The 24,073-nt window shown below is 45.9% G+C and overlaps 1 protein-coding gene across 5 annotated transcripts in view; it reads right to left on the bottom strand.

Annotated features, from left to right (window-relative positions):
- vps41 (VPS41 subunit of HOPS complex) overlaps positions 1 to 24,073 on the bottom strand; it is a 224,865-nt gene that overhangs the window by 66,466 nt on the left and 134,326 nt on the right. For all 5 annotated transcript variants that reach the window (XM_038809941.1, XM_038809942.1, XM_038809937.1 and 2 more), the window contains exons 13-17: positions 21,754 to 21,869; positions 21,570 to 21,626; positions 14,350 to 14,411; positions 14,182 to 14,263; positions 11,368 to 11,460 (exon numbers count right to left, since the gene is read on the bottom strand). In XM_038809941.1, the coding sequence (XP_038665869.1) occupies positions 11,368 to 11,460; positions 14,182 to 14,263; positions 14,350 to 14,411; positions 21,570 to 21,626; positions 21,754 to 21,869 (410 nt within the window). The remainder of the gene's footprint in view (positions 1 to 11,367; positions 11,461 to 14,181; positions 14,264 to 14,349; positions 14,412 to 21,569; positions 21,627 to 21,753; positions 21,870 to 24,073) is intronic.

Genomic DNA, 24,073 nt, shown 5'->3' with positions numbered 1-24,073 from the left:
ATAGATGTTTCACCAGTATGGCAGCACAGAAACTTTAGCGACAGCTCATTCTGTAGAGTGCACGGCATTCCTGCAGGGTAATGGAGGACTGGATAACTTTCAGGGTGTTAGCCAGGCTGCTGGCATACTCTGAGGTGATATGACCACTTTGAACCTATGTGACGGAGGAACTTTTTAAAACATAAGAGATCCATTATCAGACTGACCCGCCTTGTTGAAGAATATTAAATAATTGCAGTAGAACTCTATTTGGAGTGGTGTTTTTATTATTACATTGTACTGTATTGTTCTAAAATTCATCACTGGTGTGTTTTGCCACTTAGTACTACCGTTAAGGCCTGTGCACTGGAAGAATGTGCCAAAGGCATCAACATTGGAGAAAGGATAAATTAGCATTGATCAGCACAAATGTTACACAAACTAGACAAATGTGACCTCTTCCTGACGTGGAAATACTTGACTTCCTGCATAGCCAATCACGTCGGTACGACAAACTCCCTGCTGAGAGGCCATTCTCCTTTCATGTTTTCTGTTTCGTTCTCAACCATGAATGGTCTACTGCATTTGGTCAGCATAAAGAAAGCCTTTGTCAGCAGTTGGCACTGATAGATGCCTATCAAGGCACTTAGTACATTTTGAGATGGCGTGCTCCTGGGTACGGTCATCCCAGAGCAGCTGGAGCTGCAATGGCAGAGTCGCAAGCATCCCTCCTAGGACTGCAAGGCCGACTGGCGGAGTCCCATGGCCTTCAGTCTGACGAGATGGTGCTGTCAGTCCGGCGCAACGAGGTCAACACTGCGAGCGTGGCGTTCACAGTGGGTACCTTGGTGCAAGGCGTGTACTCCATAGTGGGGGATAACCTCCATGGCTGAGGGCATGAGCGCCATGATGCAGGGCTTCAACTGCATCGTGCAGGGACTAGTCGGAATCCACGTGCATCAGGGCAGAGGACAGCATGGCTTCTGGATCTCACTCCAGCTTCCCCTCTAGCCCATGGAGGAACCCCGGGCCCCAAGACACCAAAGGGAAGAAGATTGACAGGTGACTGCCCAGAGCCTTCCACCCTGGGGGTGTCCAGCCCATCTGACACACTGCGAAACACCCCCAGTCCCACACACTGAGGTGGACAGCACTGCAACACCCATGCTGCCGAAAACAGGCTGGAACCCACAAGGTGCCAGGCCCTCAAGGTCATCTCAGGCACAGGGTGTGGAAGTCATTAGGCCATATCAACCTTAGTTGCGGATCCTGGGGATACACGTAGATGTAGAGGGAGGGGAAGGAAGACTAATAACCGATCGGAACGGGTGAAACTAGGCACTATTAGAGAAGACACCATTGTAATAACTAGCTAGCAATAAAAATCACTTTAACGCCCATAAAGAGCCTCCATGTTGCCATGACGTGGCACCATGCTCTGTAAACCACCGTGCATACTCAGCACTCCCTCCCTATGCAGCGTGAGAATGGCAATGCTATGCCTTCCCACCTTTCACACTGATAACACAGCAATTTTGCATTGCTTCTGACACAGTTCCCCCCAGCCCCACACCAAACACCAACACTCAGTCCTCTTGTGTGCCAGAATTCTCTGGTTATAAGGATGACATCAGCGGAAAACATGCAAGAGTCCGTCCACCAAGTCAAGACCACTGATCTCGGAGGAGGCAGTACCAGCTGAGATGTATTATTCTGCCATTATGGGACCCTAGATTACCCTTGTGACAGGCCGTGTTCAGCTCTCGGTCAGGCAGCACCTGTCAGATATTTCACGGAGAATAAGATCAGCATCACTCTGTCTTCACTGCAAATCATCATCATTCTCCTGCAACGTCTGGTCAGTCACTTTAGTGCCCTGCCCATGAATGTATTGACCAGTTCGATGACCTCCCACAGGCCCAGTAGCAAGGAGAAGAATTGAGACCCTATGTTGGGAGAGGGCTTCACAACCTAATCCTGGTCACCATCAAACTGAGAATCAATGAGGGCACCCCTATCCCTGCGCTCCACAGGGACACTAGCCATTGCCCCAGGTCTTTCCTCCTCCTCGGTCACTCATCACAGCCCCCCTCAACATCCTCCTCATCTGAGGAGTTGTGGCGCTCCTCCATCTCCTCCTCATCTAGCTGCTTGTCCCGCTGCATTGCCAGGTTGTGCAGAGCGCAGTAAGCCACTATGATGAGGGACATTCTCGGAGGGCTGTACTGGACGGCTCCCCTGACCGGTCCAGGCACCAGAACTGCATCTTGAACAGTCAATCGCCTGCTCGACTAGCGCACGCATTGATGCACGAGCCTCATTGTAGCGAGATTCAGCTGGTGCTTGTGGCTCCACACTGGCACCATCAGTCACCTCCTGAGTGGGTACCCTTTGTCCCCGCAGAGCCATCCTCTAGTCGCTGCCCTTCCTCAAAAGCTGCCCAGGAGGTAATTATCATCGTACTCCCGGGAAACAGGCACACACCTGCATGATGTGCATTGCATGGTCATAGACGAACTGGACATTGAGGGAGTAGTATCCATTGCGGTTCAAAAATGGACCGCCATGATGCCATGGGGAATGCAGAGGCCCGTGGATGACACCCTGGGGCATGGAGGCGGGCAATTCCCATGAACCTGGCTCATCTGGTCCCGGTCCAAGTTGATGTATATATGGCCCCATGCCAGTAGCGCACCCGTGACCTTTCTTTATGCACTAATGTGCTGCTGACTGGGAAATGCGTGCTGCATAGAAGTTCCGAGTGGCAGTAACATTCAGGCACACAGGTGACCTCCTAGTCCATGTGGTGCCAACTCTTGCATCACCTGGCGCAGGTGGTTAACCATCCCCCGGGACGGAAGCAGTCTTCTGCGACACTGGACCTTTGACATCTGGAGGTAGAATGTTCTACGTCAGTACACCCATGGCTGGTAGTGTCTCCTCAGAGGTTCCACTATTTGTTCCCCTGATCCAGGAAGATCAATGGGCCTCGTCTCCCTCTCCTCTGCATATCACTGATCCTGGCTGCCAGCAGCAGCATGTCAATGTTGGTGCTGCTAGTCGATCACAATATAAATAATTGCCAGCTCAACTGGCTCCATGATTCCCCAGAATCAAAAACCTGAGAGGAAGAGAACATCAAAGTGAGTGATGAGGAGTCATGACAATGGTTTGACCCTTAGCACACTCAGGATCTGGGAGATCCACTACTGCACATCCCCCGATGTGACCACCTTCCCACTGAGCTTCACTCCCTCTCCTGTCACACAATAGCCACTTTCCCCTTGAGAACCTCAGTAATCTGCATGCCCCCACCCCAGGGTGAGGACTAAGGGCAGTTGAGTGCATTCAATGGAGTTGCGTATTAACCTTACAGGGACACAAGTCTATGCCCCCCATCATCCCTTGAACTCGGTGACTGATGAGTGAATTCACCATAATGCCTTGATTCGGGCCACATCTTTGTCACTTCTCTGCTATGTCGATGCTAGTATGAGACTTTGAGTTCAATGCTTCGGGGCTAGGCTTTCAAATATTTTAATCAATGTAAACAATCAATTAAACTAAATCAAATAAACTGAGGCAAACTGCCTTAAACCAAAAGCGAGTCACAAATGAGACTTAAGAACCAAACCAAACTGTGATTAGAGGGGTCTCAATGGGCAGGGAAGGTCTCGAGTATGCCAGTAGACACTGCATGCTTCCTCTCCAGGGACACCCGGCCGCGAATGTAGCCACTGTAGAGGAGCAGACAGTTGGGTCAGATGACCCCCTAGATCTGGACCTGTTGATGGCAAGTTTGGCCAAGCCCAACAGCAGGATCATGAGAAGGTCCTCCTTCTTCCTCACACCTCTTTGCACCAGGAGCCCATAGATCAGGAGGTGGTGGTGGGTGTGTGGGGCGGGTGAAGTGCAAACAAAGCTGCTACAAAAGGTTTTTTAAATAACTGAGAAGAGGGTGCTGTCTAAAACAATTAATATAGGTGTGGTCCACAGGGCCACAAAAAGAGCAGGCATCTTGGGAGTCCGTGAACTGATGCAGCTTACAGTTGCATGGGATTGCTGCATGCAACATGGTCCACCCCAGGTCCCCGATGCTAAGGTGGAGGACTCCTCATGAGAGGAACTTCCACTGGGGACCTCTGTTGCTGGACAGCAACAAGGTGTGTTAAGGCATGTCCAGGTGAGGGCAAGAAACTGAAGAGTGCACAGTCTGGATATTCTAAATTTATAAAACAAAAGGGAGCTGATTAGGCACTTGGCTTTCCCTATGTGGCATACCTGATGCACGTGAAGGCTGCAATTAGCATGTCAACCTTTTCACGATTTTCACAATAACTTCATTGCAGTGTTAATGTTAGCCTACTTGTGAAACTAATAAAGATTATTATTATAACTTCATCCTTACGGGCACCTTAATTTCCCCAGCTCTCAAGGGCTGCGGGTTAATGAGCCTTCCAACTTGGAACAGCCGGTCACCCATACATTAATCCCCTTTAGCCTGGCCTCCATAACCAGTGGCCTTGAACTTCCATACGTCTCATGTCCTCTGGCTTCAGAGTGTTGCCTGAGAGTGGGGTTCATTCTCACTGCAGTTGTCGGCCGCACTGTTTGTGGATCATCAGTCCTCAGGAGGCTAGAAAGAATCCCTTGTCAGAGTCCCCCACTCTATCCATGCAACCTGGCATCTCATGGAACCCCTATGAATTCACCTTCTCCCACCCACTTTCCAGCTGCCAGTCTGGAAGGGCAATTCCTCAGCGGTGATTTCACAAGCCCACCCACTGGAGCGTGCCTGCCTCATCCCCCTTCCCCAAACCCCATTAAACCTAGAGGTCACGAAGGGCTACCAAGGCCTGCAAGTGACCCCACCCCCCAAGATGCCACACTGATCTACACCCCTACCCAAAGTTGCACTTATCTGAGTTCCTCGTGTCCTCTCCGCTGCCCCTTCTGTGACTGGCACTCTGGAGCGTGATGGTGCCCTGAGACCAGACTTCCGATATCCCCTTCAGAGGGGAGATCAGCAGATTCTCATTTTTATACAGTGTTGTAAATCACACCGGCGTACGGTTGTGCGAATATTCAATCAAACTGCATGACATGCTAATGAATGCAAAGAATTTCCTGACCACCAGCGTCAGGTAGGCCAACCATCCTGAAATATTCTTCTGTGTTGTCACAAATTTAACCCACTTTCAGGCATCTACAATCAACAAATGTGTTGAATTTCATTGGTGCAATACTGTGAATTCATTGTAATACTTTCAATAGAAATTCTAAATCTAGTAATCGATTGGAGGCAGAGAAAATATTTTTGCGATTCAAATTTATTTTTGGTTAGAACTGAATTGCTGGCGCATTTTTAAAAATCCAAAGGACAGCATAAAGTTTCATTTCAAGTTTATGATTTCATAAACCAGCAGACTGCAGCAGGATCAATTAGCCAGAAAACCACAAACATTTTGAAATGATGCATCTGTTACAGATCAGAAGCATTACATGTACACCGAATGTGAACAGCGCACTTTAATCCAGTGAGACATTATTCTAAATCCACGAGATGAGATAGCATTTAGACGCATCTTCATCGGGGAAACAACCTTTAGTAGCTTCTAAAAGAATAGAGGAGCCCAATATCTCTTAGTTCTCTGATAAAATAGGTGTCACTTGTAGCTCAGTGGTAACACTCCAGCCAAAGACAAAAGGATTCCAACGGTTTGAGCACATGATCTAGGTTTCCAGATTTACTAAGGGAATTGGAGCTGCCATTGTTCAGATGTGGAGATGCCGGCGTTGGACTGGGGTGAGCACAGTAAGAAATCTTACAACACCAGGTTAAAGTCCAACAGGTTTGTTTCAAATCACTAGCTTTTGGAGCACTGCTCCTTCCTCAGGTGAATTGTTCAGATGAGAAGTGAAACTAAAATGCTTGCCCTCTCATGTAGATGTAAAAATTCCACAGTACTATTTGAAGAGCAGAGGAGTTTTCTCCAGTGCCCTGGCAAATATTTATCCCACAACTAATAATCACCACTACAGATTATCTGGCTATTTATCATCTTCTTGATATTTGGGGAACCCTGCAACATGCAAATTGGCTGCTAGGTTTCGTATGTTACAGCAGCCAATCTTTTATTAGTTGTAAAGTGCTTTGGAACATGCTGAAATCATAAAATATGCTTTCGGTCTTAACAATGTTGGAAATAATTGATCTCTGTATTAAAACAATGCAACTTTTAAACATCATTTCCAGTATAGTTGAGTTTCATGTGGATGTTTCATGTTAATTTTACACACATCAAATCTTTCATAATAAACAGAAAAAACACCCACAAATATACTCAGTATTTCCTTGTACAACATTTCAGCTTGCAGGAGTAATTTACAGTCATGTATAAAGTATACTTGCACCAATTTTAAATTAATCACAATTGGGAAACAAAGTCAAGTGACTACAATTTCAGTGCTTTAAAATGCCAAACGGCAGTATCTTTACTACTCGTCCTTTTCCCCAAAAATTATTCATCTTCATGTCCTGTCTTGAAGAGTTTCCATCAATAGTGCACAAGTAGTTTTAACTGATCACTCAGAATACACATTCTAATGGTTTCTCTTCCTATCGCCACAGCAACACCATTAGAGTTCCCCAAAAACACATTCTTGGCCCCGTCCTCATCTACATATTTTCCTTTGATAACATATTAACTAAAAATACACTGTCCAGTTCCAAATGTATGCTGATGATACCCAGTTCTAACTCCTCAGAGCCTCTCAACCATGTAACTGCCTGTGTTGCCAAGACTTCTTGTCTGATATCCAGTTTCCAGAAGCTTCAATTTTGTTGCTACAGGTAGGAAGAATGGTCACCTTTTTAAAAAATATATAAATTTAGAGTACCCAATGCATTTTTTTCGAATTAAGGGGCAATTTAACATGTTCAATTCACCTACCTTGCACATCTTTGGGCTGTGGGGGCGAAACCCATGCAAACACGGGGAGAATGCGCAAACTCCACACGGACAGTGACCCACAGCCGGGATCGAACCTGGGACCTTGGCGCCACGAGACTGCAGTGCTAACCACTGCGCCACCGTCCTGCCCGGAATGAAGCCATCTTCCTCAATTCCAATCACAAACCCTGTATGCTTGTCACATAGCTGATCTCCCCTCCCTAGTCACTGTTTCAGGTGAATTATTTGCAACCTTCAGGGGGGCAAAGGCGCTGGCTGGGCTAATGGTAGAAATGGGAGGGTGGACCCTTGGAGGTTCCTGCACCCAGGGGAACGGGAGTACTCGTTTTTCTCAGCAGTCCATAGGGCATACTCGCGGATTGACTTATTTGTGGTGGGAAAGGCTTTGTTGGCTGGAGCCAAGGGGTCGGAATACTCTGCAATTGCTGTGTCAGATCACGCGCCACCACATTGGGTGCATATGGTGCTGGAGAAGGGGGTAGCGCAGAGGCCGGGGTGGAAACTGGATGTGGGGCTTTTGGGGAACCAAGTGAAAAAATTGAAAAGGTAATTAAGGAATATGTAAGATTCAACTGTATAGGTGAGGTGTCGAAGGCAGTCATCTGGGAGGCTCTAAAGGCAGTAGTGAGGGGTGAGGTAATTTTGTTTAAGGCCAGGGTGGACAAAAAGGAGAGGTTGGAGCAGCAGAGGCTAATAGATGAGATGTTGGAGACAGATAGGAGTTATGCAGAGGATGGGGACCCAGCGATGCTGGGAAAGAGGAAGGAACTACAGGTAAGCTTCGACCGACTATCCACCAGGAAGGCGGTGCGCCAACTGAAGCGAACAAGGGGTGCAGTCTATGAACATGGAGGCAAGGGTTAGCGGGTCAGCTCCAGAGGGAGGCAGCAGCAAGGGAAATTCTGCATGTAAGGGATAGGGCCGGGAAGTTGGTGGTGGCTCCGGAGCTGATTAACAAGGTTTTTGAGGAATTTTACGAGAGGTTGTACAGGTCAGAGCCACCCGGGGGAAACTGTGAGGTGCTGGAATTTCTAGATGGGTTGGAGTGCCCGAGGCTAGGGGAGGGGGACAGGGCTACATTAGAAGCAGCAATACTGGAGCAGGAGATAAAGGATGCGATTGGTAGGATGCAATCGGGGAAGGTGGCAAGGCCAGATGGGTTTCGGGTGGAGTATTATAAAAAATTTAAGGATACGTTGGCACCCCTGATGGTGGGGATGTTTGAAGAGGCGATAGGGAAGGGAGTGCTGCCGGATATCTTGGGGCAGGCATCGATTTCACTGTTGCTTAAAAAGGATAAGGATCCAACAGATTGTGGGTCGTATAGGCCCATATCACTGGGTTGGGGCTGATACAGCTGAAGGTGGTGTACAGGGCACACCTCACGAGGGCAAGGATGAGCTGATTCTTTGAAGGAGTAGAAGATGTGTGTGAGCGTTGCGGGGGGTGGGGGGGGGGGGGGGGGGGCACGGCGCTAATCACGTTCATATGTTTTGGTCCTGTCCAAAGCTTGGGGAATACTGGAAGGAGGTGTTTAGGGTAATTTCCAAGGTGGTGCATGTGAAGCTGGACCCGGGTCCCCGGGAGGCCATTATCGGGGTGTCGGACCAGCCAGTGTTGGAAACGGGTGCGGAGACAGATATCATAGCCTTCGCCTCGTTGAACGCCCGAAGGCAGATCCTGCTGGGATGGAGAACGGCCTCTTCATCCTGTGCCCTGGCGTGGCGAGGGGACCTGTTGGAATACTTGACCCTTGAGAAGGTTAAGTTCGAACTGAGGGGAAGCTCGGAGGGGTTCTACAAGTCATGGGCACTATTTATTATGCACTTTCAAGAACTGGATAACATCGAACATTAGTTTGGCGGGGATGGGGGCTATGTATGTTAAAGATGGCTATGGGTAATCCGTGATTCCTTTTTGTCATTTGTTTATGTTAACATGCGGGGTGATGTTTGGGGGTTGGTGGGAAGATGGGATCGTTGTTATTGTTATGGGGTTTGAGATATTTGTTGTTGGTTATTGGTTGTTGTTGGTGGGTGTGAATTCGGGAGAAAAATTGTGAAAAAGGAGAATAAAAATATTTTTTAAAAAAAATAATTATTTGCAACCTTGACAGCTTATTGGACCCAAAGTTGAGCTCCTGACTCAATATCCTCTTCATCACCAATGAGGTCTGCTTCTACCTGCATGTTAGCTGCATACTCATGTGCCTTAGTACTTTGGCTACTGATACCCCCAACCATGCCATCGCCACTTCCCGAGCAAATACTCCAATGCTTACCTCAGTGGCTTCTCTCCCTCCACACACCGTAACTTTCGTTTATCAAAATCACTGCTGCCCAGCTCCTATCTGACACCGAATCTTCTCAACCATCACCGTTGCATGTTCTGACATAAATTTGTTATTAATCCAACATGTACAATTTTAAAATTCTTATCCTTGTGTTTAAATGGCCTTGCACCATCCTATTTGTGTGTGTTCTTCCAGCCCTACAATCCTCTAGAAAGCTCTATTTCTCTAACTCTCATGGATACCCTTTTCTTGTAACTCTGCTTCAGGTACCCTGTGCCCTATGATCTGCAATTCTCCCTCGAAACCACTCCACTTTAACACACACCTCTTTGTCGAAGCTTTTCGTCACCACTCCTAACGTCTACATTGGGTCCCTCTACTCCTGAGCTCTTCAAGAATTTCACCCCTAATTTACACTGTCTACGCACTTACCAAAATGTTTCACTTCACACTTTTCCACTTTGAATTTCATCTCCTATCTGCCTACTCCACCAACTTATCTATGCCCTCTTGCGGCATGGTAGCACAGTGGTTAACACTGTTGCTGCACAGCGCCAGGGACCTGGGTTCGATTCCCGGCTTGCGTCACTGTCTGTGTGGAACCTGCACGTTCTCCCAGTGTACGAGTGTGTTTCTTCCGGGCACTTCAGTTTCCTTCCACAAGTCCTGAAAAACGTGTGGTGACTTGGGGATTTTCACAGCAACTTTATTGCAGTGTTAATGTAATCCTACTTGTGACACTAATAAAGATTACTTAATGGTCTCTTCTTCCTCTCAATGCCCATTTTTCTCTGATTATGCTTTAAGGAAACCCATGGGAAATTTTTCTACATTATAGGCACTATATAAATGCAAGTTCTTATCATACCTTGCTCACTCATCCTGGTCACATATACCACAAATATAGTCTCGAAAGACCCTCCAGGTCACCTAGAACACATTTATGCTCAAATGATCCCTCATCACAAACATGACACTCTCTTCGCCCCTCTTTGACTTAAATAATAACCATATTTCACTTGAATTACTTTGAAAAGTGAAGACCATAAAACCACAAGATATAGGAGCAGAATTAGGCTTTTTGGTCCATCGAGGGGCCTCACGGTAGCATGGTGGTTAGCATCAATGCTTCACAGCTCCAGGGTCCCAGGTTCGATTCCCGGCTGGGTCACTGTCTGTGTGGAGTCTGCACGTCCTCCCCGTGTGTGCGTGGGTTTCCTCCGGGTGCTCCGGTTTCCTCCCACAGTCCAAAGATGTGCGGGTTAGGTGGATTGGCCATTTAAAAAAAGGGCAGCACGGTAGCATTGTGGATAGCACAACTGCTTCACAGCTCCAGGGTCCAAGGTTCGATTCCGGCTTGGGTCACTGTCTGTGCGGAGTCTGCACATCCTCCCCGTGTGTGCGTGGGTTTCCTCCGGGTGCTCCGGTTTCCTCCCACAGTCCAAAGATGTGCAGGTTAGGTGGATTGGCCATGATAAATTGCCCTTAGTATACAAAATTGGCCTTAGTGTTGGGTGGGGTTACTGGGTTATGGGGATAGGGTGGAGGTGTTGACCTTGGGTAGGATGCTCTTTCCAGGAGCCGGTGCAGACTTGATGGGCCGAATGGCCTCCTTCTGCACTGTAAATTCTATGATAAATCGAGTATGTTTGGCCATTCAACCATGGCTGATATGTTTCTCATTCCTATTCTCCTGCCTTCTCCCCATAACCCCCGATCTCCTTATTAATCAAGAACCTATCTATCTCGGTCTTAAAGACACTCACTGACTTGGCCTCTCCAGTCTTCTGTGGCAAGGAGTTCCACAGATTCACCACCCTCTTGCTGAAGAAATTCTTCCTCATCTCAGTTTTGAAAGATCGTCCCTTCAGTCTGTGGCTGCGCCCTCGGGTTGCTATACTTGTACCTGCTATGGGGCTATGGAGTGCTGTAATAAGCTGTTTTGTGGAAAAAGTCATATTCCAAACTGCTGAGCAACAACAGTCTGACAAAACGTACCCAACTCAATTGAGATCGAGTCGACTCGAGGACTTAAAATAATTCTTCTGGAATTGCCAATTTAATGTTCAACAGCTTCAGCTACTGAAGCAGCACCCTTATAGGAATCAAGAGCTATCGTACCTCATAATCACTCTCCAGGAATTCATACAAGATCATTTCATATATGGCAGGTCTCAAGCGTAGGTCACCTCTTGGTAAGTACTGACTAATTGCCTAAAAGGGACAAATTAACATTGTGTAAGTGCATAGATCAACATTTAATAATTTTGACAATACCTGATCAAAAGGCCAACCAGTTCATTCATAGAACATAGAACAGTACAGCACAGAACAGGCCCTTCAGCCCTCAATGTTGTGCCGAGCCATGATCACCCTACTCAAACCCACGTATCCACCCTATACCCGTAACCCAACAACCCCCCCCTTAACCTTACTTTTATTAGGACACTACGGGCAATTTAGCATGGCCAATCCACCTAACCCGCACATCTTTGGACTGTGGGAGGAAACCGGAGCACCCTGAGGAAACCCACGCACACAGGGGGAGGACGTGCAGACTCCACACAGACAGTGACCCAGCCGGGAATCGAACCTGGGACCCTGGAGCTGTGAAGCATTTATGCTAACCACCATGCTACCCTGCTGCCCCTTAATTCCTTTCTGTTATTTTGTACCAAAGGTCTTTAAATCTGTGCAAATAAAATACATCTGGCTACTTTGCAGAGCTTTATATTCTATGCAGGAGAAACTGCTGCACCGTTGTTTTCAAAAAGGAGGCTCCAAAAGCCGAGTATTATAAAACTCGAGGAAATGAAGGCCATTCAAAGCAGGAAATATTCCTTCGGGAAATTGACTTGGGATGAGCACTCACTCCATCCAAGGAAATCAAGCTCCCTTTGCAGCAGAGCTGTGAAGCTGAAAATAATTTTTTGGTGTCTAGTCATACCTATCAGTCCTCGTGTATGGTGGCTGTAAATCTTATAACTTCTGTTTTAAGGTATGGAGGAATGGACTGCGTTTCTGGCTCCATCTTGGGGGCACAGGATGCACGAGATCTCATTTAGAGTTCTTTCCAAAGCACAGAAGAGAGTTTCTTCTTTCTGGCCAAATCAGTACTGCTCAGGTTTGTAATGCAGTTCGCAGTCAAAAAAGTTAATGTGAACAAAAAAGCTGTCCAAGACTATAAAATGCTTTTGTTAGAGATCCTCCATTAATTGACCTTTGCTTCATGGATGAAAACCCCTCATTCGCATTGGTTAATTCCCACACCACTAATTTTGAACCTGTTTTGTACTGGAATAAGAATGTTCACTCCTGTTACATTAGCGAATTTAACAGCTGTTAACACTAGTTCCTTACATGTTTTGGATTCGCTGATTGCAAGACTTTTTAAGACCACTTCTTCAATCCGTGACGTACAAAGATGATTATCGTTAAAAGAACTGAGAACTCACAGTAATCTTTTCTGCGTGCACTGCTGATGTCCCTGCCAATAAATTGCCATTTTACATGCCCTGACAATTTGGACTGTCACATGTTTCTAACTTAGCGTTATCTTTGAACATCATGTTTTGGATCATCAGACTGACATGCTTATCTTTAATGCATCAATGCTCGATTCAATTAATCCTTACTGTCCATTTTGGTCAGTGCTATGCAGACAGAGATGGTCACCATTTGAACAGAGGAGGATGCTTTGCTTGTTTTATCCCGTTACTTGTCAGTTTGAGAATTGCTAAGAGTCTGCTTGACAACAGTCCTACTTTCTTTCTAGCTTTCTCTTTCTTTCTCTCTTTTTATGCATTTTGTCTGGAAGCTGTAATTGGGCAAATATCCTCATTTCAGTGGGTCTAATCAACCAGCTGTGCTTTCATCTGCTGATTCACACTCACAAGTGAGCCGGAGCAGACACTTTCCAAGACACTTTTTCCTTCATCCTTTCATGTGCACGTTCCTGGCAAGGGCAGCATTTGTTGCTCATCCCCTAATTGCCTTCGAGAAGGTGGTGGTTGGTGAGTTACCTTTTTGAAATGTTGTAGCCCATCAGCTGTGGGTACGAAGGGAGTGCCAGGACGTTGATCCAGAAACAGTGAAGGAAGAACAAGTTACAAGTCAGGATGACATTCAGTACACCTGAACAGAACCAAGAAACAGGCAGCTGGGAGGCCGGAGAATCCTGCCCAGAGAGTGGGGCAATGCCGTACTACCGTTCAATTGATAATGTTGCTTTTAAGAGGCCCCACATTACCAAACAAATGTATCTCTGTGAAGTTTCATCATCTGATTATTTTTTCCTCCCCCTGCCCCCCATGAAGAGGTGCCCTGGATTTATTACACTGCAAGCTACTTTTGTATCAGAGCCAAGCATGGGAAAAGCAAGCTGCTCATATAGTGTGCAAGTACACCGTACTGACATCACAAATTAATGTCCATAATTAGCAACATGTGAGGATGTTACAAACTTGCGTGGAGGTATCACCAACTTGCGATGCAGCAGCTAGAGCGCTGTGTTCTGACTCAGTGAAATAGCACCAACATTGAAGAAACAGTTTGAAAAAGGGGATCTTGCTGTCAAACAATCTTAAAAAAATGGAGCATTTTATATCTACCTGGCTGCCGACTGCTGAAGACCCAAATTACAGTAACCAACGAGAGAACAACATAAAAGCAGCTTATAGTTCAACGCAACTCATGGATTAGACCTGCATCTTACTGCTTGGTTCCATTTCACTTCACAGCACCACTCAAGTGCAACTTTTGAATTTGGTTTTATGTTGGCACAAAAAACTCCCCCAAAAATACAAATTATGTAAAGCCTGACATTTACAAAAGAAATGTATTTTACAGAGGTTTCTTAGTCAATGACAGGAGTTTCTTACTATGGGCCGTTACCAGCCTAACAGAAATCACAACCCCAACATATGCTTTACTTACTTTAAGTTGCCCTATCTTTTTAAATCGGTACACCTCATTTTCCCAGAGATCCATGTTTTTGCCAAGAATCTTCTGACATTTTCTAGAAGACAGCAGTGAAAACATTTAAATAATGATGTATGAAATGCTCTTTGAGGAAACCTTTAAAAATAAATTAACATGTATTACCTTGCAGCTCCATGATAGTCTCCTTTGTCCACCAGGTAGTTTACATAGGCTCTGCCAATATCCTACAAAATGAAGGGTCGTCAAAACAGTTACTTAATTCCTTACTCATATTTCCATGCAACACATACATGATTACCTATGGTCCTATAGTTGAGAAGCTGTTGGACTACCATTGTCATTTAGAATGCCCTACCTACTTGCTCATAATTCTCTTCAGGTTTCCACCTTCTGGTACTCAATAGCTGTGGCCTATTGAGTGAAAGTGGTCACAACAGGTTGTGTGTGGGGGGGGGGGTTAATTCACCTCCTTTCCCATTTGCGTCGGAAAAGGAGTGGGCTATTTGAGTAGCTCCTCGAGCCAGTTCTTTCATTCAATCAGAATTTGACTGATCAGTGCCTCAGATAGATCTTTCAGCCTTTGTCCATACCCTTTCCTCAACCATCTGTCAACCATTGCCGTGAAAATTTCAACTGACCTGGCTTCCACTGCGTCCTAGAGGAGAGAATTCCAAGTTTCCACTACGCTTCCCGTGCAAAACTGCTTCCTGCTTTCGGCCCTGAAAGGCCTGTCAAATCTTTGTTTGTATTGTGAACTTTCAATGAACTCAAATTTGTGCTACATACCGCAAACACTGACACAAATCACAGCTATAGACCGAGAAGCCCACAATGGCTTCTCTTCCAGCTCGTACACGGACTCTTTTTGTGGTTTTACATAATATCAAAATAGCATTAACCAGCGAAGATGCAAGAGTACAAAGTAAAATTTTACAAACAAATCCACAACAGAAAGACAAACTAAAACTTAAAACACTTATAACTAAACCCCGTAACAGCTGACGGTGTCCAGATCCTTAAAAAAGGAAATAAAAGGTTGTCATCTCAGGTAGAACTTCCCCACTGACTCCCTGATGATGTATTTAATTTTCTCGTGGGTGGCACGATAGCTCAGTGGTTAGCACTGCTGTCTCACGGCTCCAAGGACCTGGGTTCGATCCCGGCCCCAGGCCACTGTCCGTTTGGAGTTTGCACATTCTACTCCACAACCCAAAGGTGTGCAGGGTAGGTGGATTGGCCACACTAAATTGCCCCTTAGTAAAAAAAGAATTTAATTTTCTCTGAATGCAGCAAAGACAGTAAATGGCCCAAACAGTCAGAATCACTGGGCGGGATGGGAGACCTCCAGCTAAGCAATATTCGCTTTCGGGCTATCAGCACGGCAACGGCGACAATGTCCGACCCTACCCCAGAGTGAAATGCCGGTGAATCCGAGACCCCCAATATGGCTACCAATGGACATGGATTTAGAACCACCCGGAGAATCTCCAATGTAGCGTCAAAAAAGAAACAGAAACAGAAAATACTGGACCATTGCAGCAGGTCTGACAACATCTGTGGAGAGAGAAGGGAGCTAACGTTTCGAGTGTGGATTCATAAAGTATTTTCTGTTTTTGTTCCAAAATATAATAGCATGGTTAGCTGGGGCAAGCGAACAATGATCACATCTATCCTCTACTTCTGGGGAAAACTCATCCTTGCCTTGGTCAAGTGCATCATGTGTAACACCTTGAACTGAGTCAAACTCAGTCAGGCACAAGAAGACGTGGAGTTTGACCCTGTAGAGGGCCTCTCTCCAAGCCTCATCTGTAAGCACAGCTCACTCTCCCATCTCACCCCATCCAGTGGGGTGGGGTTCGATGAGAGAATATAGCCAGGTAGGTCTGAAATATCGGAAATGGAACCCTCGCCAGGTTGAGCCAATGATAAAACTTTCTTTAGCAAGGAGGAGGGAGGGGCCCAAGGAAAGGAAAGAAAACCCTTACAGGAAAAGTCCTGAATCTGAAAATAATGAAAGAGGCTTGAATCGGGCAACTGACATGTGTTAGCCAGCTCCCTAAGATTGGCAAACCTCCCCTCTACAAATAGAACATAGAACAGTACAGCACAGAACAGGCCCTTCGGCCCTCGATGTTGTGCCGAGCAATGATCACCCTACTTAAACCCACGTAACCCGTATACCCGTAACCCAACAATCCCCCCATTAACCTTACACTACGGGCAATTTAGCATGGCCAATCCACCTAACCCGCACATCTTTGGACTGTGGGAGGAAACCGGAGCACCTGGAGGAAACCCACGCACACACGGGGAGGACGTGCAGACTCCACACAGACAGTGACCCAGCCGGGAATCAAACCTGGGACCACTGGAGCTGTGAAGCATTGATGCTAACCACCATGCTAGGTCCCCAAAATGTTCAAGTTCCTTTGCTTTCCAAGATTTGAATGAATGGTCCAAACCAGAAGTTAAGAAGAGGTGACTGTTACAAATAGATGCCAAAGACAGGGAAAGAAGCTGAAAGTGCTGAAGAAACAGATGCCAAATCTTTAAGGGAAGAGACCACCACTGGGTTTGAGGAAAATCTAGCAGGAGAGAACGACAGTGGTGCAGTAATTATGGCTTGGAGTTATGGTAGTGCATGAGCGAGCCTCCTTTCGGCCTCAACTAGAATCGGGGTCAGTAATCCACAGCAAAACTTTTTGAATGCTAGCTGCCCAATAATAAAACAATAAATTTGGGAGGGCCAAGCCTCCAGCCAACCCATCTATTTCGAGCAGAACACACTGGATTCTGGGATTCTTACCCGCCCAAATAAAAGTACAAATCAATTTGTTAACCTTAATAAAAAAGGATTTGGGCAAAAAAATGGGAATACATTGAAAGAAAAATAAAAACCTAAGAAGTACATTCATTATAATCGTTTGGATCCAGCCCGTCAGAGGGAGGTTGTTCCACCTTTTTAGATCCACTTTATCACTATTAATCAGGCTTGAGTAGTTAAACTTACAAAGTGAGACCCAATTATGGGTACCTAGACCCCAAATAATGGAAACTGATATTAGAAAGGGGAAAGATAAAAAGCTTTACTGAGCTCTTCTACCGGGAGGGTTCACCAGAAAACATTCACTCTTGCACAGCTTCAATTTGTAACCAGAGAAGGAGCCAAACGTATTAAATGTCTTCATTATGCCGTCTATGGAGGGAATCGGGTCCTTAATGTACAGCAGGTCATCCGCATAAAGCGATACCCAATGCTCCACCCCAACACGACAAATATCCCTCCATTGACTCGAGGCACTCAATGCCACAGAGAGGCTCTATTGCCAAGACAAACAAAAGTGGGGAAAGAGGGCAGTGCTGTCTTGTGTTCCTGTTTAAGGGGAAGTAATTTGAGTGTAGAGTATTCATGTGAAGACTGGCAGTAGGGGAATTAATTAACAAAGTAAAGAGGCAAATGTGTGGTCGAATCCAAATTCCCCGAGAATCTGGAATAGATAATTCAATTTCACCCTATCAAATGCTTTTTTGAGTGTCCAGGGGCGGGGGAGGAGAGAGAAGAATAACCCAAGGATCCTATAAGTCGATAAGATGGGACAGGAGATTTTGTTTCAGATTCTAAATTGGATTGTCCCAAAACACAGTTCAGGTCGCCTCCTAAAATCACAGCGGTGCAGTAGCACAGTGGAAGCACTGTTGCTACACAGTCCCAGAGACCAAGGTTTGATTCCCGGCTTGGGTCACTGTCTGTGTGGAGTCTGCACGTTCTCCCCGCGTGGGTTTCTTACGGATGCTTCAGCTTCCTCCAGGTGCTCCGGTTTCCTCCCACAGTCGAAGGATGTGCAGGTTAGATGGATTGGCCATGCTAAATTGCCCTAAGTGTCCAAAACAAACGGTTAGGTGGGGTTACTGGGTTATGGGGAAAGGGTGGAGGTGTGGGCTTGAATAGGGTGCTCTTTACAAGGGCCGGTGAAGACTCGATGGGCCTACTGGCCTCCTTCTGCACTGTAAATTCTATGGTTTGATGATCAGCTGGTGCGCTTCAAGATTGGAAGAGAGGTCAAAGAGAGTTGATAAAATTTGTGTCATCCCAGTTACGGGCATAAACATTAACCACGAGTACCAGAATGTTCACCAGAGAGCCACAAACAATAACATAATGACTATTCGGGTAGGGCTATATTCCGAGAGGAGGAGAACTGAACACGCATTTGTTAAAATTGCCGTCTCACTGGCCCTGCCAATAAAACTGGAGTGAAAAACCTGCCCAACCCAACCCTCACGCAACCTGGTCTGGTCCTTGACACCCAAATGGGTTTTCTGCAGGAAAACAACATCGGAGTTTAGACGCTTAAGATGGGCAAATGCCCTCGATCATTTTACTGGGCCATTCAAACCCCTAACATTCCAGATAGCCAAATGGTTTGGAGTTCTCCCACAACTCCGTAAACCAGAGTCAGTCATCCAAAGAGAGAAACCCAACAAGGGACACTGAAAAGATAAATTAAAGAAATCCACCCAAGATGGCCACCGAGTCAAGTTAAATGACTCAACTACAGCCACAGTCAGCAAACTAACACTATTCCAGCACCACCACCCCACCCCCAACAATGCCATATTGAAACAGTAAAAAAAACGTATTCCAAAACCTACAGTTAAAGAAACACAACTAACATGGATGAAACAGTGCAAAAATTTGAGCTTTCGAACAAAGGAGTCTGCTCATCCCGGCATGTCAAAAAAGTGTTTTCTTTCTCCTCAACAGTCACTCTAACCCAGTGAAGAACCTGTTCTTTTTCCTTGAAGCTATGAAAACCTACAATCACCGCATGAGATGTTGGTCAAAGTTTTGGTCACAGTGAGCAATGGGCTTGGACCAATTCTGGGGGGGGAGACGACGACACAAATATACCCTCATTCACCATCTTGTAAAGCATGCTGCAAAAAAAAAAAAAAAGATCAGCAGGGGTGCAACCCCTCGCCCCCTCTGACAACCCCACAATGTGAATGTTCCGTCTCCTGGATCTATTCTCCAGGTCATTCAGTTTGGCCTTTATTTCCTTGTTGCTTTCAACCACGGAAGTGAGGTGTCCTGTTAATGCTGCTTCACTGCTCTTATTTGTGTTTTCCAAGGCCTCTTCAATCAATCTTTTGAGATCTGTCATAAAACACTGATAACTGTTTCTCTAGCTCGCTCGTCAAAATACTTGTGAGATACTCGGCCATTAGTGGAGTGGTCGGAGGGGGAGAATCCACCCCAGCCATTTTACTTCCAGAAGAACCCCATGAGGTTTCAGAATCTATTGACGGATTTTGGTTCAAATCCTTCTTGGTTTCATCTCTCCTGGGCATCTCAGAAAGGTAAAAACTCTATTCCTCTAAATTACAAGGATTCATGAAAGGTAAACGGTCCATGGCACCAGAACAAAATAGGCAGAAAGATATTTTCCAGCAGGAGCCACCTCCTGCGCATCCTCTCCTTACATAGACCCAAAGTCTCCAACTTCTGCATTGTTACCTCTGGTGTCTCCAAGCTGCTACATCCCCAGATCTATCCTTGCCCCCTTCCTATTTCTCGTCTACATGCTGTCATTCAGCAATATTATCTGAAATTGGCAGCAGTTTTTTTACATGTACGCAGGAAACACTGAACTCTACCTCATCACTAACTCTTTAAACCTTGTCTGTAAATGGTCAAATTGCTAATTTGAAATTTAGTACTGGATGAGCAGAACCTTTCTCCAACTAAATGTTGGAAGAGCCAAGGCATTCTTTTCTGCCCCCACCATAAATGTTTGCCAGCCACAAAATCCATCTCGATCCCTGAAAACTGTCTGAGGTTGAATCAAATCTGATTGTCCTACTTGACTCCAAGATGAATTTCCAACCTCATATCTACACCGTAAGAAAAGAAGATTGTCTATTTCCTCTTCCATAACATTCCTCTTCCATAACATATGTCGATTCCTCCCCAGCCTCAGTTCACCTGGTACTAAATCCCTCACCCTTGCCTTTGTTACCTCTAAACTTCTGTGCCTTCTATATTCATCCAAAATTCTGCTGCGCATGTCCAAACTTTTTGACAAGCCCCATTTACTTATCACTCCTGAGTGCACTAACCCACATTGAGGAGTTGCTTAACCAGGATACAAATTTAAAGCCCTAAACTTAGCTTTCAAAGCCCTAAACTTTGGAACCCCCCCCCACACACAACCTCTCTCTTTCCTCCTTTAAGACACTCCTGAAAATTTACCTCGTTGACCAAGTTTTTGATATTTTTAAAGTATTTTTATTCAGCAAATACAAAACAGCCCGGGGCACCTGCATACCTCCCATCTACCTCCAAAATCTCTTCTGTCAGTCATTGGCGCACCCCCCTCTTCACCTTACTTAAACGGGATCACCTCCCCCCTCAATACCGCCTTCAGGGCCCCAGAGACCACCGCCCACAAGACCTCCCCAGTGCAATTTAACCCCGCATACTCCTCAATCACCTTCTCTATCTTGTCATAGAAGTTCCAGTCCATTAATAACCCCACATTGATTCTCCACCCCAGCCTCTGGGCTGCCCTTTTCTCCAAAACCACATCCATCCAATGCAAAGCGTGATCGGAGATCACAATTGCTGAGTACTCAACCTCTTAATCCCAACCAACAGCGTCTTTTATACCACAAAGAAGTCAATTGTCGAATATACCTTTTGCACCGGGGAGAAAAACAACCATTGGATGTAAAAACCTCCACGGGTTTGCACCTTCCATCTCGCTCATGTGACCAGCCAATGTCTTCGCCCCTGCCTAACTGGGTCAGCGAGCGCGGTTGGTATATGTCCATCTTCGGTTCCAACATTATGTTCCAGTCCTCCCTTACTATCAGCTCATGGGTATCCAAATCTGGGATGGCACCCAGCACCCTCTTCACAAACCCCGCACCATCCCAGTTGGGGCCACCCAGTGCAACCGACTTCCCCTTTAATGCATCATTCGCTACCACATACCTGTCGCTCTGATCCGCCACCATTTGAGACCTCACCCCCTTGTCCACCAATATCGCTACACCCCCGAGCCCCACAATCAAACCCCGAATGAAACACTTGACTCACCCAACCCTTCCAAAGCCTCACCTGATCCTTCACCCTCAAATGTGTCTCCTGCAGCACCACCACATCAGACTTTAAACTCCAAGTGTGCGAAAACTGTCGATCTCTTCACCAGTTTCCCTAACCCCCTCTGTCCAAGTTTTTGATGATCTGCACGAATACCCTTTTTCTTGGCTTGGTGTCAAGTTTTGCTTTGTAATTTTCTCATGAAGCACCTTAGACTTTTATGATTTTAAAGGTATAAATGCAAGTGTTTCTATTCACTAGAATGTGCTTAAGTTACCAGTATATTATGTCTTTTTATATTCTTCTGGCTGATTTCAGCTGCCATCATAGCTTCCTGAAACACAGGAAGAAAAAAAAATAAAGATTGACCAGCCATTGCAGAATCCAACATTAAAAAAAAGCAGCTTTTATTACCATTTGTATACAGAAGAAAAGACACTAACAAGGCAAAGATAACTTACTTCATACTTCTTTTTTCCAAGTAGCCATTCAATGTGGTCATCTTGGTCCCGTTCCTTTGCCACTACAATGTCCCTTGGGCTGATGATATAAAATAGCGATTCACCATCAGAGTGTTCTGTATGACAGAAAGGGTATTTTTCTTTAGTTAAAACAAACACATTGATACAAACTCTTTCACATATCAAATTTTAATTTTAAAGTAGTAAATGATGACTGAAATTTTACACCAAGAGTATATCAATCTGGACAATAATCCTGCGCCTAACCCAGCGACAGGTGGGAAAATAGAAAAATCACATACACAAAATGTACACCATGGTTATATTAGAAAATAAAATCACGAAGAAAAACATAAATCAAATCAATTACTGTTAAAATTATGCCGATTGTTTGAAATATAATCAAAAACCCACTGAATGAATACATAATAGGAAAACGATAATGACGAGTCAGCAAACAACTGCATTAACTAACAAGCAAACAATGGCACCATTGAAATCATGCCAAATATTATGTGAAAATAATTTTGGTCACTGTCTTTTATTATTGGATTGGATTGGATTGGATTTGTTTATTGTCACGTGTACCGAGGTACAGTGAAAAGTATTTTTCTGAAAGCAGCTCAACAGATCATTCAGTACATGGGAAGAAAAGGGAATTGAACAGAATTCAAGAAAATACATGAGAATACATAATAGGGCAACACAATATATACAATGTACTACATAAGCATTGGCATCGGATGAAGCAGACATGGGTGTAGTGTTAATGAGGACAGTCCATAAAAGGGTCATTTAGGAGTCTGGTGACAGTGGGGAAGAAGCTGTTTTTGAGTCTGTTCGTCCGTGTTCTCAGACTTCTGAATCTCCTGCCCGATGGAAGAAGTTGGAAAAGTGAGTAAGCCGGGTGGGAGGGATCCTTGGTTATGCTGCCTGCTTTCCCCCGGCAGCGGGAGATGTAGATGGAATCAATGGATGGGAGGCAGGTTCGTGTGATGGACTGGGCGGTATTCACGACTCTCTGAAGTTCCTTGCGGTCCTGGGCCGAGCAGTTGCCATACCAGGCTGTGATGCAGCCCGAGAGGATGCTCTCTATAGTGCATCTGTAAAAGTTGGTAAGGGTTAATGTGGACATGCCGAATTTCCTTAGTTTCCTGAGGAAGTAAAGGCGCTGTTGTGCTTTCTTGGTGATAGCGTCGACATGAGTGGACCAGGATAGATTTTTGGTGACGTGCACCCCTAGGAATTTGAAACTGCTCACCATCTCTACCTCGGCTCCATTGATGCTGACAGTGGTGTGTACAGTACTATGCTTCCTGAAGTCGATGACCAGCTCTTTAGTTTTGCTGGCATTAAGGGAGAGATTGTTGTCGTTGCACCACTCCACTAGGTTCTCTATCTCCCTCCTGTATTCAGACTCGTCGTTATTCAAGATCCGGCCCACTATGGTCGTATCGTCAGCAAACTTGTAGATGGAGTTGGAACCAAGTTTTGCCATGCAGTCGTGTGTGTACAGGGAGTAGAGTAGGGGGCTAAGTACGCAGCCTTGCGGGGCACCGGTGTTGAGGACTATTGTGGAGGAGGTGTTGGTGTTCATTCTTACTGACTGTGGTCTGTTGGTCAGAAAGTCAAGGATCCAGTTGCAGAGTAGTGAGCCAAGTCCTAGGTTTTGGAGCTTTGATATGAGCTTGGCTGGGATTATGGTGTTGAAGGCGGAGCTGTAGTCAATAAATAGGAGTCTGATGTAGGAGTCCTTGTTTTCGAGATGCTCTAGGGATGAGTGTAGGGCCAGGGAAATGGCGTCTGATGTAGACCGGTTGCGACGGTATGCGAATTGAAGTGGGTCAAGGCGTTCCGGGAGTATGGAGGTGATGCGCTTCATGATCAGCCTCTCGAAGCACTTCATTACAACTGACGTCAGGGCCACCGGGCGGTAGTCATTGAGGCACGTTACCTGGTTCTTCTTTGGTACCGGTATGATGGTGGTCTTCTTGAAGCAGGTGGGGACCTCGGAGTGGAGTAGGGATAGGTTAAAGATGTCTGTGAAAACCTCTGCCAGCTGGTCCGCGCAGGTTCTGAGTGCACGACCAGGGATCCCGTCCGGGCCCATCGCCTTCCGTGGGTTCACTTTCAGGAAGGCTGATCTGACTTCGGAAACTGTGATGGTGGGTACGGGTGAATTATGGGTTGCTGGGGCACTCGATAGCGGGTTGTTGGTTACCTGCTCAAACCGAGCATAGAATGCATTAAGTTCATCGGGGAGGGGTGCACTGCTGCCAGAGATACTGCTCGGCTTCGCTTTGTAGCCCGTTATGTTGCT

Source organism: Scyliorhinus canicula, chromosome 10, assembly GCF_902713615.1.
Source record: "Scyliorhinus canicula chromosome 10, sScyCan1.1, whole genome shotgun sequence".
In the NCBI taxonomy this organism is placed as follows: domain Eukaryota; kingdom Metazoa; phylum Chordata; class Chondrichthyes; order Carcharhiniformes; family Scyliorhinidae; genus Scyliorhinus; species Scyliorhinus canicula.
Note: the sequence above shows the minus strand (reverse complement) of the source record. Positions and strands in the feature narration are given on the sequence as shown.